Source organism: Pseudonaja textilis, chromosome Z (assembly GCF_049901715.1).
Source record: "Pseudonaja textilis isolate UNSWEBS1 chromosome Z, rPseTex1.2, whole genome shotgun sequence".
NCBI lineage: Eukaryota > Metazoa > Chordata > Lepidosauria > Squamata > Elapidae > Pseudonaja > Pseudonaja textilis.
This window is the reverse complement of record NC_142008.1, coordinates 53973247-53990179: the sequence shown is the minus strand read 5'-3', so window position 1 is coordinate 53990179 and position 16933 is coordinate 53973247. Positions and strand designations below refer to the sequence as shown.

Here is a 16933-nt window from a genome sequence, read left to right as displayed (position 1 = left end):
AGCTTTGCACAGAAAGGGTGGAGTTTCTGGGCTACCTCCTTGACAAGCAAGGAATCCACCCTACAGAAAAGAAATTGGCAGCTATCAAAAATGCCCCAAGACCCAAAAACAAAACTGACCTCCAAGCCTTCCTGGGACTTATTAACTTTTATAACATCTTCCTACCCCAGAAGGCGACTGTTGCTGAGCCCCTTCATAGACTACTCAATAAAAGGGCATCCTGGATTTGGAGACGTCGGGAGGAACACGCCTTCCAGCAAGTAAAAGACCTCCTTACCTCTGATGCAGTGCTAATTCAATATAACGAGACACTCCCCTTGACTGTTACATGTGATGCCTCACCATTTGGGGTGGGGGCCATCCTGAGCCATGTCCTACCAAAAGGCTCAGAGGCACCAATTGCATTTTTTTCAAGAACTCTATCAAAAAAAAGAAAGAAACTATAGCCATTTAGATAAGGAAGCCCTTGCTATTGTCTCTGCAATTAAAAGGTTTCATGAATATGTTTATGGGAGACCATTTTCTATTATCACGGATCATAAGCCATTACTTGGCATTCTGGCGGGCGACAAACCTACCCCACACATTCTCTCCCCCAGAATGACGCGATGGTCAGAATTTCTAGCTGCCTATGACTATCAATTAAAGTATCGCCCGGGGAAATCTATTCCTCACGCAGATGCCTTGAGCCACTCACCACTACCCGAGCCACAGGAAGACCCAGCTCCCACGCTCCCAGTATTACAAATCGAGACAATTCCCTCACCTCCACTAACGGCCCAGGACATCGCCTTTGAAACCAAAAGAGACTCTTGTTTGGCACGAGTTCTTGGCTGGGTGGAGAGGGGATGGCCAGACTACGACCTTAAGGAAACATTTAAGCCATTTAAAAACAGACAAACAGAGCTTTTCTCACAAAGAGGGTGCATTTTATGGGGAGTCCGAGTTGTTATACCAACTAAGCTACAAAAAAAAAGTCCTGCAAATGCTACACGATGGACACCCGGGCATTGTGCGTATGAAAGCGCTGGCAAGAAGTTACGCCTGGTGGCCAGGTATGGACAAACAAATCGAAACCTGGGCCGCCTCTTGTAACAGATGCCAGGAAAACCACTCAGCCCCACCAAAAGCTCCACCAGCAGAATGGGAAACACCCAGGGGTCCCTGGTCTCGCATTCATATTGACTTTGCGGGACCTACTAGAGGCCACACTTTCCTAATAACTGTAGATGCGTATTCTAACTGGCTTGAGGTCAATAAAATGAAAGCAACCACTACTGAGGCAGTCATCAAAACACTGAACAGACTCTTTGCCACACACGGCCTACCTGATGTCCTGGTCTCTGACAAGGGCCCCAATTTACTGCCTTAGCCTTTGAACAATATTTAGCGGAACGGGGCATCCGACACGCACTCACATCGCCGGCTCATCCAGCGGCGAATGGTAGAGCTGAATGAATGGTTCAGTTCACAAAGAAAACCCTGCAGAAAATGGAACAAGGCAACATCCACAACAAAGTCACTAGAATGCTGCTCCTTCAACACATCACACCAAACAGCACGACCAACAAAAGCCCAGCTGAACTCCTGATGGCCAGGAAACTCAGATCGCCTCTAGATCGTTTGCACCCTGCCTACACCCCGGAAAAGCCCCTGGGTTCCAGCAGCAAGCACCGTGCCTTTAAGGTAGGAGACCTGGTATTTGCAAAAAAAAATTTCTAGGGATCCCCTCTGGATTCCTGCTCAAGTAACTCAAGTTATGGGGCCCCGCTCCTACTGTCTACTCACCACTGATGGCAGAGCGTGGAAACGCCATATTGACCAGCTACAGTCCAGACTGACCACAACTTCCACCCCTGACCCTAACTTTGACACCAGGGGGGGAGGGGAAGCCGTGAGCCCAGAAATAGAACCAACACCTGTTTATTCTGAACTAACACCGAGATCACCACACCATAGCTTGCAATACTCACCAGCTGTAGTTGAACCTGGGCAGACGAACACTTCACCGAGAAGCAGCAGCCAAGCAGGTTCAGCAAGCCCGGGAGCCATAGAAGTAGCGAAGCTGAGGACTCTATCACCCGGGGCATCAGAGGAGAGCCCTAACCATGGCACCGGTTCACCGTTCCTGCTAGATCCAGCAAACAGTCCATCTGAACCCGAATTTGAACATGGACAATTGAATTAGTAAGTCAGGTAGACCGGTGCGAAGACCTGCCTACCTGCGAGACTATAAATGGAACCGAGAGGGGAGGGGTGTTCCGGACTAGCAGGCTTAAAAGCCTGCAACTCTGATTGGCCTGCGAATAGCCGATCGTGATTGGTTGCCATAGGCTGATGCAATTGGCCAGTAAACGGGCTGCCGCGATTGGCCCTGCCAAGAGCGGCAAACTCAAATCGCCTTCATTGGCTGCCTAGCCGCAGCCAGCCCTATATAAGGGCCTGCTGCAGCTGGGGTTAGTTGCTCAGATCTGAAGTCACAAATAAAGAGCTGTTGTTGTTATCTGAGTCTTGCCTCCGTTCTTGAACCATCCTCCCAGATCGAACAAGTACCACTATGGACAACTGGGTTTTCCCCATGTAGATTCTTCCAGTATCTAGCAAATAAAGTTTGGAAATTTGGACAGGAAAGACTTCCTGGTCAGTAACAGGTCCAAATTATTTCTAATACTCAAAATAAAAAAGGCTACAGGATCCTTGGTGCTTTCTGAGCTTGGTTGTTTTCTTGCAGACATTTCATTACCAAACTTGGTAATATCATCAGTGCTAGAAGGTAGTAGAGTTTAGTGGACTTGCTGATTCTTTGATTAGGCTGGTGTTTAATGTTTTCTTCTTTGAGTTTATAGTTCCTTGATTGGGATATTGTTTGCTTCTTGATTGTTGGTCTATTGTTAATCTTAGTGTTTATCTCTGCTCATCTTAATAGAAAAAGCTGAAAGGGTCTTTGGAGGTCTTTTAGTCCAGCCCCCTGCTCAAGCAAGAGAATCTATACCATTTAATAATGGATAAGTGACTGTCCAATTTCTTCTTAATAAGTATTTCTAAAGTCTCAACGTCTTTTTTTAGTATGGCAACCAAAATTGGTTGCAGTATTCTAGTTGTGGTCTTACTAGGATTTTATAAAGAAGTACTAATACTTCACAGGATCTTGATTCTATGCCTCTGGATTGTATTAGCTTTTTTGACTGCTGCTGCACACTGCTGGCTTATATTCAAGTGATCATCCACTAGGACTCCAAGGTCTCTCTCACAGTTACTGTTTTTGATCCAGGTTTCACCTAATCTGCACATATTGATTTTTCTTGCCTAAATGTAAAACTTTGTTTTTATTCACATTAAAATTCATTTTGTTGGATAGGGCCCATTGTTTATCAAAATCTTTTTGGATCCTGAGCTTGTCTTCTCAGGTTTTGGCTATTCCTGCCAGCTTAGTGTCATCTGAAAATTTGATGAGTTACCCTTCTATTCCCTCTTCTAAGTCATTTATGAAGATATTGAAGAGTACTGAGCCTGAGACAGAGTCTTGTGATACCCCACTATTTTCTTCTCTCCACATTAAGGACTTCTTGTTGAGTACGGTTTGTCAGCCAACTATAAATCCATCTGGTGGTGATGTTATATATTCCAGGGGTCGCCAACCTTTTGGACTCAGGGACCACCAAACTCATAATTTTAGATCCCAGGGACCACTAACCAGTTCTGTGGGCATGGCCTAATTTGTGGGTGTGGCTTGGTGATCATGTGACTGGCTGGGCATTGCTTGTATGTAAATATTATAAATATTTATATAAATATTGATTTTTTTATAAAAAAGAGCAACTTTTACTCAAAATCGGGCAAAGCAGGCAGATTGAGTTGGTCACAGAATCACAGATTCATTCAGAGATCTGTCTATCTGCCATTAGCTAGCTCAATCTGTCACATAAAACTTGCTAGCAAGCAAACTCACAAAATTAACTCACAACATACAATGCATGTAAATATTGATTTTTTTAATTTAAAAAAGAGCATCTTTTATTCAAAATCAGGCAAAGCAGGCAGGCAGATTGAGTTGCTCACAGAATCATTCAGTGATCTATCTACCTGCCATTGGCTAGCTCAGTCTCTCAAATTTGCTTGCCGTGAGTCTGCACTGAATTTGCTTGCAAGCAAACCTTCAGTCCTAAGAGAGGTTCGGCTGTGCTGAACCAAAGATCTAAAGACTAGCTAGAAAGCAAGAAATCCCGCCATTTCCTGCTTCTAGCTAATCTAAATCTCCCGGCACAGCAGAACAGATGATGTTCGGAAAAAGGAAAAATAGCAATTTAGGAGGCAAGTTTACCCGGTAAGGAGTGAGTGGGCAGGGAGGTTCCCGTGGGCCATGTGGGCGGCGCAGCCTTGTGTTTCTGCGCAGCCTGGATTAATTGCTTTGTGGGGATTGCTCTGGGGGTGAGATTTCTCTGTGGCCCACCAAAATTTTCTCATGGCCCAGCAGCTGGTCTATTCCACATTTTTCTAATTTACCAAGAAGTAGAATGTGGTCTACTTTGTCAAATACCTTACTGAAATCTAAATGTACTAGATTTCACTGATCTACTAATTTAGTGACTTTATCAAAGAATGAAATAAGATTAATCTGGCATGATCTGTTTTTAACAAATCCATGCTGGCTACTAATTATAACTTTATTTGCTTTTAGTTGTTCACAGCTCTCTTTTTTATTAACTTTTCCAGTTAATCTTCCCAACTATTTATGTTTGACTGATAGATCTGTAGTTTCCTGGGTCTGTGTTTTTTCTTTCTTTCTTGAAGATGGGGACCACATCAGCCCTTTTCCAATCCTCTGGTAATTCCCCAGTGGTCCAGGATGTTTGAAAGATATGGTACAATGATTCTGAGATAACATCAATTGTTGGCAAGGAATAGTTTAGGTCTTTTTGTTTCCTTTTTGTCTTTTTGATTATCTCTTTTGTATAATATGTAGATATTTATCTATATGTGTCTATTGATGGCTGATTTGTCTGAGTGCCAGGAATTCTCGTGTTTTTGAACTGTGCTTGATATAGGATGCTCACATTTTTCCAGGATGAATTATACAGCAAGGGTCCCCAACCACCGGGCCGTGGACTGGTCCCGGTCCGTGGAACATTTCCTACTGGGCCGCTGTTTTGCTGGGCGCCACCATCTTGTTTTGACGAGAAAGTGCTTCCGGGTGAGCTTTTCTGGTTGGAAAGCGGCATTTGGGTCCTGAAGGAATCCTTGCGCCTTAGTTTCATCAAAGGTGGGGGTTCGAATGAAACTAAGGTGCGGGGATTCTTTCAGCACCCAAGGCAAGGCAAGCCGAGTGACTGTCCCAAAGCCATCCCAAAGTGAAGCCCATCGACAAAGGTACAAAGGAGGAGTTGAAGGTGGCGGGGAGAAGCGGGGGACGGCTGGCTGGCCGGTCACTTGGCTCGCCTTGCCTTGTCATGCATGCTGATGCCGGTACCGGGCCGCAGATCATTTTGTGATGCCGGTACCAGGCCATGGCACAAAAAAGGTTGGGGGCACTGTTATACAGTCTGACCATGTATTGTGAAATTAAGGAATTTTCATAGATTCAAGTATTGCACATTATGGATCTTACATCTATACATCTACAAACTGGATGTAGGATACATCTTACACAGTATAGAAAAATAAAATACTAGAAACTATTATGTTATTTTAAATTTGCTTTACATTAATTCACACATACCTTTATACCATGATTTCCCAATCAATTTTTGACTGAATATGTGAATTAACTGAAATCATTGGGTAACAATCAGTGTTGGACATCATTCAGTGGAATTTAATTCACTCAGCAGGATTTTCCTTCTTTTATGTATTTATCTATATGCTCCTCAGTCTATTTAGGTTTCTCAACCTAAAGTGGTATGTGAGATCCTACAAATTGAGAATCAATTCCCCCAGTATTCCTGTTCCAGGACTGAATGATTAATTATATCACTGTACTTAAGGTGCAATAGCTCTGTCAATCACATTCCATTTGTACTGACAGATATTTTGGAGATATGCATATCTTAGCATCTATAAATGAACTTAATCATATAGTTAATTTACAGATTAAATTAGGGCTAGGGCAAAGCAGCTCCAACACAATATTCGAGCTATACTTGGAAAAGGTTAATTTCACATTAGTTACTTGCTGCTATTTTCAAACATAGCTTTTCATTTGTGGCATGCAGGTGAAATGGTGTGAAAACATAGTTAATAAAAATAATAGTCTTGGCTATGTGTGCAGGGCTTCAGTGGCAGGCGATTGTGTGCAGTTTCTGCCTGGGCTCGCCACTGGAGCACCCGAGCCAGCTGGCTTTGGGGCTAAGCCACTTCGTAGAGGTGGTGAAAAGGGGGGAGATCGCCAGCAGGGTCAAGGGGAGCCGCATCTCTCCTCCTTAGCCAGCCAAACTCCCTTTCTCGAAGGCGGTAGGACCGGTGGTCAAAAATGGCCACCTCAAAAAAGCACTCAATCGGAAAAGAAAGTGCAGGAGGAAGATAAGAAATGAAAGTTTTGGCTGACCGGGATAAAATGCAACAACTAAGGTACCCTGGAATTTAAATTTTATAAAAGATAACATTGCTCCCAAAGAAGAGTCGGAAGCAGCGAAAGAAAGTGAAACGGTAAAGTTTTTTTTTTTTTCACTCTCCTTCCTCACATTGACAGTGATGAGAGCTGAATAAGAAATCGGAAAAATCCGCTTTGGCATTAATAGGTAAAGCTAAAAATATAATTAAATGCCAAAGGGACAATAAAGATTTCTGGACACTAAAAAAAATTTTTTTCTATAAGGAGGAAGGGAGAGGAAAAGAATAAGGGCAGGATTTGGAAGGAGGAGACTGCCTGGACTTCAAAAGAATCTAAAGTAAAATCTCAATAAGACTTCTAAAAGATACATTTTAACTGGAACTTTGGAACTAAATAGTAACCCCAGGAAGAGAAAGTGAAGAAAGAAGAAAGTGTAAAAAGAAACAGCTTGTGTGTATTTGGATTGCTTGGTGACTTTGGGATTTTTGGATATTATATTTGAATGACTAAAAACAATTGGGTGGCTGTTTTAAAAAAATCCACAATGGCATCACTTATGGATGAACTGAAAATGGAATTTAAAAAAATATAAAGAAGAGACACAAGAAGGGAAGGGCTTCTTTGGCTCCGTTTTTCAATTCTTAGAAATGGCGATCTGCATCTACGAGAAACAACAAGAAAAGACTGCGCAACTAGAAGATTGGGACAAAAAAGAAGCCATCTTTAATGAACAAGTAACTCTATTTGGGGAAGAAAGGGGAAAGGGCGGGGGGGAAGAATGGAGAATTTAAGACTTAAAAAAACAGCCAAAAAAAGGGAAAAATAATTTGAAAAGTGGATATAAAGTTGGAAAGCAACAGAAAAGGGGAATACAAAAGAGGGAAATGGAGGTGGAGAGACAGGGGGGTAAAAAGAGGAGAGAAAAGAAGATAGGGAAGAAGGAAAGGAAGAGAAGTTACAAAGGTGTGGAGCAAGATGTAAAGAAACAGGACTTATTCAGAGATAATGGGTGAAAATTTAACTGAAAAAGGGATTCTGTGAAGGTACGTAAGATTGTATTGTTATATTTGTAATAGAAATAATGTTAGAAAATTGGAAACAACGTATGATTAAAAAGTGGGATAAAATAGTCAGTGTAATTTAGTGAAACTTTTGTGAATAAAATAAATGAAATAAAATAAATGAGAGAATTGAATTAGGAAGGAACGGGAACATTATAATTACTTAAGGTTTTATAAAATATAAGTGAAGTGGGGGGGAATTAACTATGGAAAGTTTATAAGTGTTCCCATAGAAGTATGATACTTATCTGAAAAGTAATGTGTAAAACATTAAGATTTAAATTAATATTAATATTAATGATAGAATTGAATTGGTATGGATTGTTGTTTTAATTATATTATACATTTATAATTTTTTCTTTTTTTTTAATACAGTGTGTAGTTTTAGAATGTACCAAGCAGAATCCGAACGGAAGTTATGTACTATATTAAGTGTTATAATTTTAGGGGAAAGATATAAAGACGTCATACTCCAATCAGTGATCACAGGAGAAATTTTGCTCAATGAGAAAAGATAGACAGTTGAAACAGGACAAACAAAAAATATAAGTACAATGATTTGAATTGAGATGAAATAAATAAAATAAAATAAAGAAAATTAAAAGAGGGGAGAAGCTGTATAGAAAATGTAGAATAGTAATAAGATATGGAATGGAATATAAAAATGAGCATGAACTTGAATTTGTATCTGTACGAAGAGATGTAACCCGGGATTATGCTGCTTTCAAAAAAGATGTTTTATGTTTTGTTCGTTTATGTTTGTTTTTAAAAATCAATAAAATTTTCAAAAAAAAACCATAGTCTTGGATTCTGGAGTGAACTATAAATTGTTTGTATTGCGAATTCATAGGTTATATTTTCCTTCCAATGTTTTTCTTACTAATTTCACCTCGCTTTGTTTCATTTGCAATTGCAAGATTTTCTTTCATAGGCTTCCAGAATGTAATCAATACTTAGACACTGACAATGGCATAACTGCATATTTCAATAAGTAAAAAATGCTTTACATGTCATTGGAACTGCAATGCTGACTTTTCTTCAAAGAAATTAGGCCCACTGAATATAGTAGAATACATAGCTTTGCACTGTCAGTACTAAAAAAATGTTTATTGGGACTGTATTTTTATTTTCACGTTACTAAAGTTAGTAGACAATCCAAATGTATAACTATCAGGAAAACTTTTGATGCTATAATTCAGATTGCCTTTTAAGAGTTCTCAAGTAGGATTATCAGATATCTAAACAAGCAAAAGATAAAAATTACAGGGAAAAGGTGCAAAAAAGTACTTTGGCTTACATGTATATGAAATTATTTTTTTCAGCAACAGAAGGACTGGATTTTCAATTGCAAAGATTTGCTGATTAGGAGGAAAAACCCTTTAGCATATATCTGATTAAGGTCTTGTCAATTTCAGGCAGCAGTGCAAACCAAAATACTAATCAATTAATTAAAGTCACAGAGAAAAGTTGTTAATTTTCCATCATTAGGAAAATACTGTGCAGCAGAGTGATGCCTTGTTGTTAGAGACTCAAAAACCCAAACAACATTTGATTTTAAGGCTATGCCTGCCAGATGAAGAACATGAGGACAAAAAGGAGGGCGTGTTCTTATTTTGCCAGATGGCTGATCACTCTAATTTCAGGCCAAGGAGAGCTACTGTATTTGATTTCTATAATCTCTGGAACTTCTGCAGATGCAAATCATTGAGTGATATCCTGTTTCACACTTTCATATTCTTGAGCAGATATAAATTCAACCTACGTTTTTCATGGCTCTGAATAGAAACCAGTCCTGAAGGGGGTCATAAAATTGTTACAGACCCAGATTGGATTTGTTTGCTCTTCTGTATGTCAGAATATGTGACAATAAATACAAGTTCATTCCTAATCTAACCTGTACTAGAAGATATAGTAGAAGCTAATGTGAGGTTGTTAACTTAGAGATATTGATGGTTCCTATAGTTGCTACACAGTTTGTCTTGTCCCTCTTAAACTATCTACCAAAACTGTTTCTTGAATCTAGGGAGATTCTCAGTCATCCAGGTCATGGTTGTCCCAAAGGTCCTTTTTCAAGAGGCAATTGGACAATTGCAATTAGACTTTCTGGTTTTTGGACAGTTTGAACATGTTTTGCTTCTCATCCAAGAAGCTTCTTCAGCTCTGGCTGGATGGTGTTTCTTGAGTCTAGGTGTATTATTAGAATGATTTTTATCCTCTATAATTTTTCATATTTTTAAAAAAAGTTTTGTTAAACATAATTTTCTCCTTGACTTAGATTGTTACACGTGTTCTGTATTTCAAATCTGTTTTAAATGACTTTAAAAAATCCCTGATAGCTGACTCTTTTGATTGACAGGTTGACCGGACAGAAGTCATAAGAACTTGCATAAACCCTGTCTTCTCAAAGCTATTCACAGTGGACTTTTATTTTGAAGAAGTACAGAGGCTACGTTTTGAAGTCCATGATATCAGCAACAATCACAATGGGCTGAAAGAAGCAGATTTCCTTGGTGGCATGGAATGTACTCTGGGGCAGGTAAAGTATTTGTGGTTTTCTTGGCGCTTTTTTTTTTTTGCTGTCCTCATTTACTTCTGTAACTGCCAGGAGGCTTGCTGACTTTAACACTAAAAAAAACCTAAAGACCAAACATACACTATCAATAAATATTAATAACTGTACTTTTTATGCAAATTCTGAGAGAGAGATAAAGATTTGACAAATGAGCTGAATGAATGGGATATGGTATCATGATAAGTAGGGTATGGTACCATGATAAAATAATGTTGACAGATGGAGTAACTGAAGCAATGTCTGGTTATATTGTGAAATATGTAATGCCTCCAACATCATGTATAGTTAAAAAAATTCAGAAGAAATACAAGTTAGTACATCCAAGGCACCTACACTAGAAGCAACAAAAGATTTGACAGGTTTGAAAGGCACAATAAGCACTGGAAGAAGAGAAATGTAATATTAGTAAGAATCAACACAAATAGAATTGCGGGGGGGAGCAAAAAAAGAGACACTAGTATTGACCAAAATTTTAATGAAGAAGAGAAAATAAATGATGTTTTAATTTATTGTACATCACTGCTTGGTGAAGTTCCAGACAACTTGAGAATTAATCTGGTTAAGAAGGGAAGATAAATTCTTCAGAGTAAAGATGGTCCTTTATCACTGAGAAAGATAAAAAGCAACTTAATGGTTTCAGAAATACTTATGAAATGGAGAATTATTGAGAGTTGGGATAGCTTATTCAAAACCAAAATAACTTTTCTAGGTTATCTATTTTTCTGATGTGAAGTTTTGGAAGAAGTTAGAGACAAACAACCTATTCTCTAACAAACAATTTGGTTTCAGAAAAAACTATCCTGTAATCTGCAATTCCTACACTGCAAAAACATATGGACTATACAACTTGATCAGGGCAATTGACGCTATTTACATAGACTTCTGATTCAGTGGTACACAACAAACTACTTCTAAAACTAAACTCTTATGGTATCTCTGGACACCTGCATAAGTGGATAGATGCATTCCTGTCAAACAGGCAACAAATTGTCAAAATGGGGATCGCCCTATCAAATCCTGTACCTGTCAACAGAGGTGTCCCCAAGGCAACGTTCTAGGACCAACCCTCTGTATACTCTACATAAGTTACCTCTGTGATTATATTAAGAGCAACTACATTCTTTTAGCTGATGATGTAAAGCTATTCAACATCACTGACAATACTGCTACCCTTCAAAATGACCTCGACTATGTGTCAGAATGTTCAAACAAGTGGAAACTTCAAATCTCAACAAATAAATACTCTGTCTTACATATTGGCAAAAAAAATCAGAAAATAAAATGGAAGCTGAATAGTCAAGACCTTGTTGATGTCCCCAACTATGTCAAGGACCTTGGAGTACTTGTCTCTAATGATATAAGTGCTAGAGTCCACTGTAACTACATAGCCAAAAAAGCATTAAGAGTTGTTAACCTAATCCTGTGTAGCTTTTTCTCCGGTAATATCACACAATTAACTAGAGCATCCAAACATTTGCTAGACCAATACTTGAATACAGCTCATCAGTTTGGAACCCACATTACATATCAGATATTAATACAGTCGAGAAAGTCCAGAAATATTTCACAAGAAGAGTTCTCCACTCCTCTACTCATAGCAGAATACCTTATGCCACCAGACTTGAAATTTTAGACTTAGACAATCTAGAACTACGCCGCCTTCGGTCCGATCTAAGTATAGTACATAAAATTATCTACTACAGTGTCCTACCTGTCAATGAATACTCCAGCTTCAACCACAATACAAGAGCACAAAATAGATACAAACTCAAGGTAAACCGCACCAAACTTGATTGCAGGAAATACGACTTCAGCAACAGAGTGGTCAATGTCTGAAATACTCTACCTGACTCTGTGGTTTCTTCCCCAAACCCCAAAAACTTTAAACTTAGACTGTCTACTATTGACCTCACCTCGTTCCTAAGAGGTCTGTAGGGGGCATGCATAAGCACACCAACATGACTACCATCCCTGTCCTATTGCTTTTTTTTATTTTTATCTATTTTTTGTACTTATAACCATGTTTATACTTATACCTGTTATATAATACTTGCTTGTCAAATAAATAAATAAAAATAAAGTTAATCTGACACAAAGATACAGTATTTGCAAATAGGAGAAGTGGCTTCGAACAATATGCAGTGAAACTCTAAGCTTTGTTCCTTGGTGTCCAGAAATTGTGGAGAAGGCCATTTATTATCAAATTATAACATGTAAGGAAATGAATTAAATTTTAATGAAGAGGCCAGGAGAAAGTGTAAACGATGCTAGTCATATGATGCCAAAAGAAATCAAAAGCACAATACCATGCCTGTTTTACCTTTTGCTAGGCACTTATTCTAAAGAAATGTATCAAATAATGGCAGTGTTCACTATGATTCACTATTCATCCATTTCTGCTATTTTAAAAAACTTCTGGAGGATGTTATCAAATGTAACAGAAATTTATAACACATTTTCCTGTGAAGATATTTTAGAGGCAAATTTTCATCTTTGGAGTCATTTAAAAACCACTAGAATGCCAAAGAAACAAAGACATATACAGTATTGTAATTTGAGGGATTCATTGTAAAATTGGTTTTTAATGAATTTCTACCAAGCTTATCTATTCATCCATCCATCACTTATTTTCATTCTGCCTTTATTTTTATAAATAACTCGATGAAGTAAACATATTTAATATTCCCTCCTCCTCCTTTTTTTTCCAGTTGGGCTGAATCAGACTGGCTGGCCCAAAGTCACCAGCTCACTAAAGTGGAACATTTCCTAATTAGTATACTTGTTGATTTGTGTGAAAGAAGTTTTTTAATATTGAAATTAATAATTAATAAAATGACTTTAGTCAACTATGAATTGACAATAGATTGACAATGGCTGTATTGTCACTTAAATATAAATACACAATAAATATCAATGTTAATGGTCATTAAAAAATAGGCAAAAGTTAAGGCTCAAAACAGAATGTGTGTCTGTGTGTGTGTTTGTGTGTGTGTGTATTTATGGCCATTGCTGTTATTCATTGCATTTCATAATTATTACGGAATATAATTTTGTAGTATAGAGAAAAAAAAGTATTAAAAAACAATTGTTCTAGATGTCACATTCCTTAGTATGCCACTGTGATGAAGCTTTATACAAAAACGTGGACTATCCATAAATGTCAGTGGTATTAGGAATCTGGTCATTAATCCCAAATTGGGGGTCAATTCTGGGCCTGATAATGCTCCAAATTCAAGGTAAAATGTTAGCAACCTCTTCTAGTGGAGCGTACCAACACATGATTGAGTACCAACACATGATCACCTCCAAGATGGCAGCAATGGAGGAAGCATAGTTATATCGCAGAGAGTTAAAAGAAGAGAAAAGTTGCTATGAAATGAAGATAAATGATAGGAGGAGAGGTGGAGAGGGAAAGATGAATCACAGAATAAATCATAGAGAAAGAAAAAAGTGGAGAAAGAAAAGAAGAGGAAGCAAAACGATCCAGCAGAGTACAAGGAGGCAAGCTGGTGAGCAAGTGGGGCCCAGCTGTGGAGCAGTGAGGAAAAATCATCAATGGGGCAGAGAGGCGAGCCAACTGAGGGCAAAGTAATGACCAGCAGAGATGAAAAGGATGAGCTGATGTGAGCAGGGAGGAGAACTAGCTGTAGAGAGGAGACAAGAGGCAAGCTCACCATAGGCTATCCAGGCGTGAAGCAACGCAAATGGAAGTCAAGCGGCCAAAGAACCAAATGCAGTGGTAGTGCAACTGAAAGGAGAGCCAGCAGCAAAAAGAAGAAGATCCTGAGAGCAACGCAGAGAGGAGGGTGGGAAGCAATAGGAGAGCATTGGTGGAACCTAAGGCTGTCGGTGGTGGTGGAGCATTGCAGCAAAGGGAATCAGCAAACTGGTGACTGAGAATGGCAACAGAGCAGCACAACAGACCAACAGACGGGTGTGGGGGGAATGGCACGAACTGGGAAAAGCAGGGAATACCCAGTAGTGGCAGGAGAAAAGCAAGTAGGAAGAGAAGATAAAAAGACAACATAGGACACAAAGCAAAATAAATCAAAGGAAAGTAGCAAGTACGGAACATATAAAGGCAAAGAAGAAAGAGATAATTAAGCCTATCAGAAGGCAGGGAGGGAAAGGATCATAAAAAGGAAGGGAGGAACATTCCAGGATAGGCTAAGAACCTTGCACCATCAACACTGAAAATTTTAAAATTGAACAATTTAAATTATCTGCTAGAACTTTAAGTTTTTAAAGTAGACAATTTTGAACTATATAACTTTAAATCCTTAAACTAGACATTTTTAACTAATAGAACTTTAAATTTTTAGCTAGACTTCCCCCCCTAAATTTTAAATGATTTGTTAAGAGTACCAAAATTCTAAATTGGACATTTTTCACTTTTAAAAATCTGTAGTAAAACCTACACTTTCATTTTCAATTTTTTAAAAAACCCATTAATGGAAAAAGAAATTGATACTATTGTGATCTGCAGAACATGTTCCATGGATACACTTATGTCCAAAGAATAACCTAACTGTATATGTACCAAAGGTAAACTAATCAAGCTGCTAGAAGAAAAAATAAAGGATCTAGAAGGAACTCTAACCATTCTGAAACTCAACCTACAAAATGAGAAATCCCAAACCTTGCAAGAAAAATATACCAAATTGAACATAACAATGATCAAACAACTTCTAAAAGAATTGAGCCCTTAGAGGAAGAAGACAGATAGAAACATGTCACTCATAGAAAAAAACACAAACCTAGTACAAAATCCCTGTACAACCCAACCCACTCTATCCTGAAACAGTTTGCTGTGGCAACATTGCCCAAATTGCCCTTTAAAGGAAATGAACAACACAGTGATCAAAATAAGTCCAGCTGTTCTATTTATGAAAAAATTGCTTCTATGCTAGTATGTATTTCAGCATATGAAGCTCCACCAGAAATCTTCTAATGTATTTTATTGACAGAATTGTAATCTATCTCACTTTTATTACATTATTTACTCCCTTTGTATTCTTGTCTCTCTAGGAAGTTGCTCAAATTGCCTAAAATAATTTTCGCTGGGTTTTTTTTCCTTCAAGCAACACAGTGATGTAGGTAGAATTATTCAGATCATATTACAATTTGTCCAAGCTTATACATCTTAATGACATTATTTGCAACATATTGGCTTTGGGTTAAGACAGCAAAACATGGGTTCAAATCTTCCATTGGCCGTAAACCTGAGTCAATTATTAATATTGCAATACCACTGTTATTTACACATTAAACATTTAATATTATTTACATTATCACTGATATTTTTGGCTCATTTCTGATAGCTGTATCCATGCAGTTTTCTTGGCAGTGTTATAGAAGTAGATTTGTAGCCTTTTTAGATTTCTCTAGGCCTGGCATATTAACTTTTTTTAACCTAATCAGGACAAAAGGTTTGATTTCCAAGATAAGGTGAGATGAATTTGCTGCTTGCACCTGCTACCATTTAAATATGCACTATATTAAATTAAGTCAGATGTAATATGCACTATATTAAATTAAGTCAGATTATGGGAGCAGAATGGAAGTTCTGATGTGTATAACATAGTTGAACCAAAAGTTATGCTCGCCTCTCGAGAGCTGAATTAGAGGCAATCCACCAAAAACAAGAGGGAATTGTAATGTTTGTTACATACATTATGTAAAGCTAATGTAGTTCCATCAAAAAGCCTTTTCCCATTTTTGGCAAGAGAATTAACATTTTTTTTCCTGTAATGGATAGTAAAAAACAGCACTTTTTCTCAGAACTCAAATGTTAAAAAGGTTATTTTTAATACATTTTTAAAGCAAACATGAATATTTTTTTATCTTGCATTTAATCTTCACCTTCCAGTGGTGGATAAAAACTGTTCCTTTCTAAGCCTCCTTTTTCAGAGTTTTCTTTCCTCTGCTATAGCAGCTGTTGCTGATACTGATTTACTGCAAAGCTATGGGAAAAGAAGACAGGTGCAGGTCATATTTTCTCTGGAAAATTAAGTGAGCATATGACAGATAACTGGAAACTCAGAGAATGACAGGTCTGTAGATCTTTTAGCCACATTATAGATGACAGTTCCAGAGAGAAGCAGTGATGTCTAAGCAAAAATAAAATAACTGAAATGGGCTACTCTATGGCTACATCTGAAGTCTGGAATTCGTTGTTCCCTTTCTTGTGTGATTCATTTACTCATCATTTAACATAGGATTTTTTCACCAATTATTGTGAACTATTGTGCTTACTGTTGTGGCTTAAATTTTACTGTGCTTTATAATTTCAAAGCATATTTTAAAATTATGTGGCATAGTCTTTTTAATTTGTTTTCTGTTGATTGTTCAGTAAATTGCATGCATATATCATCCAGACATAAACTGTAGCTCATTTGATCAAGTTTTCTTTTTTTATTATATACAGATTGTTTCTCAGAGAAAACTCTCAAAATCTTTATTGAAGCATGCCAACACAGCAGGGAAATCTTCCATAACGGTAGGTCTATCTCTCCTAATTTTTTTCCTTTTCATGGGGGGGGGTAATACACATTTAACATTAGTTTTCTCAATCTTTCCTGAATTTTAAATAGAAATCCTTTGTTGGCATATGCACACTATTTTCCAAAACCTGACAATGATAAAACATAGCATATGTTTAAAAATATGTGTTGACTTATTGATTGAATGATCTGCTCTTCACAAAATACACCTGCATTAGACTAGTTTACAGGCAGAAAATCAAATTTTATA

The 16933-nt window shown here is 37.9% G+C and overlaps 1 protein-coding gene across 3 annotated transcripts in view; it reads left to right on the top strand.

Moving 5' to 3' along the window:
• Positions 1–16933, top strand: part of CPNE4 (copine 4) — a 413546-nt gene that overhangs the window by 270647 nt on the left and 125966 nt on the right. For all 3 annotated transcript variants that reach the window (XM_026721419.2, XM_026721417.2, XM_087916705.1), the window contains 2 exons: positions 9965–10144; positions 16608–16679. In XM_026721419.2, the coding sequence (XP_026577204.1) occupies positions 9965–10144; positions 16608–16679 (252 nt within the window). The remainder of the gene's footprint in view (positions 1–9964; positions 10145–16607; positions 16680–16933) is intronic.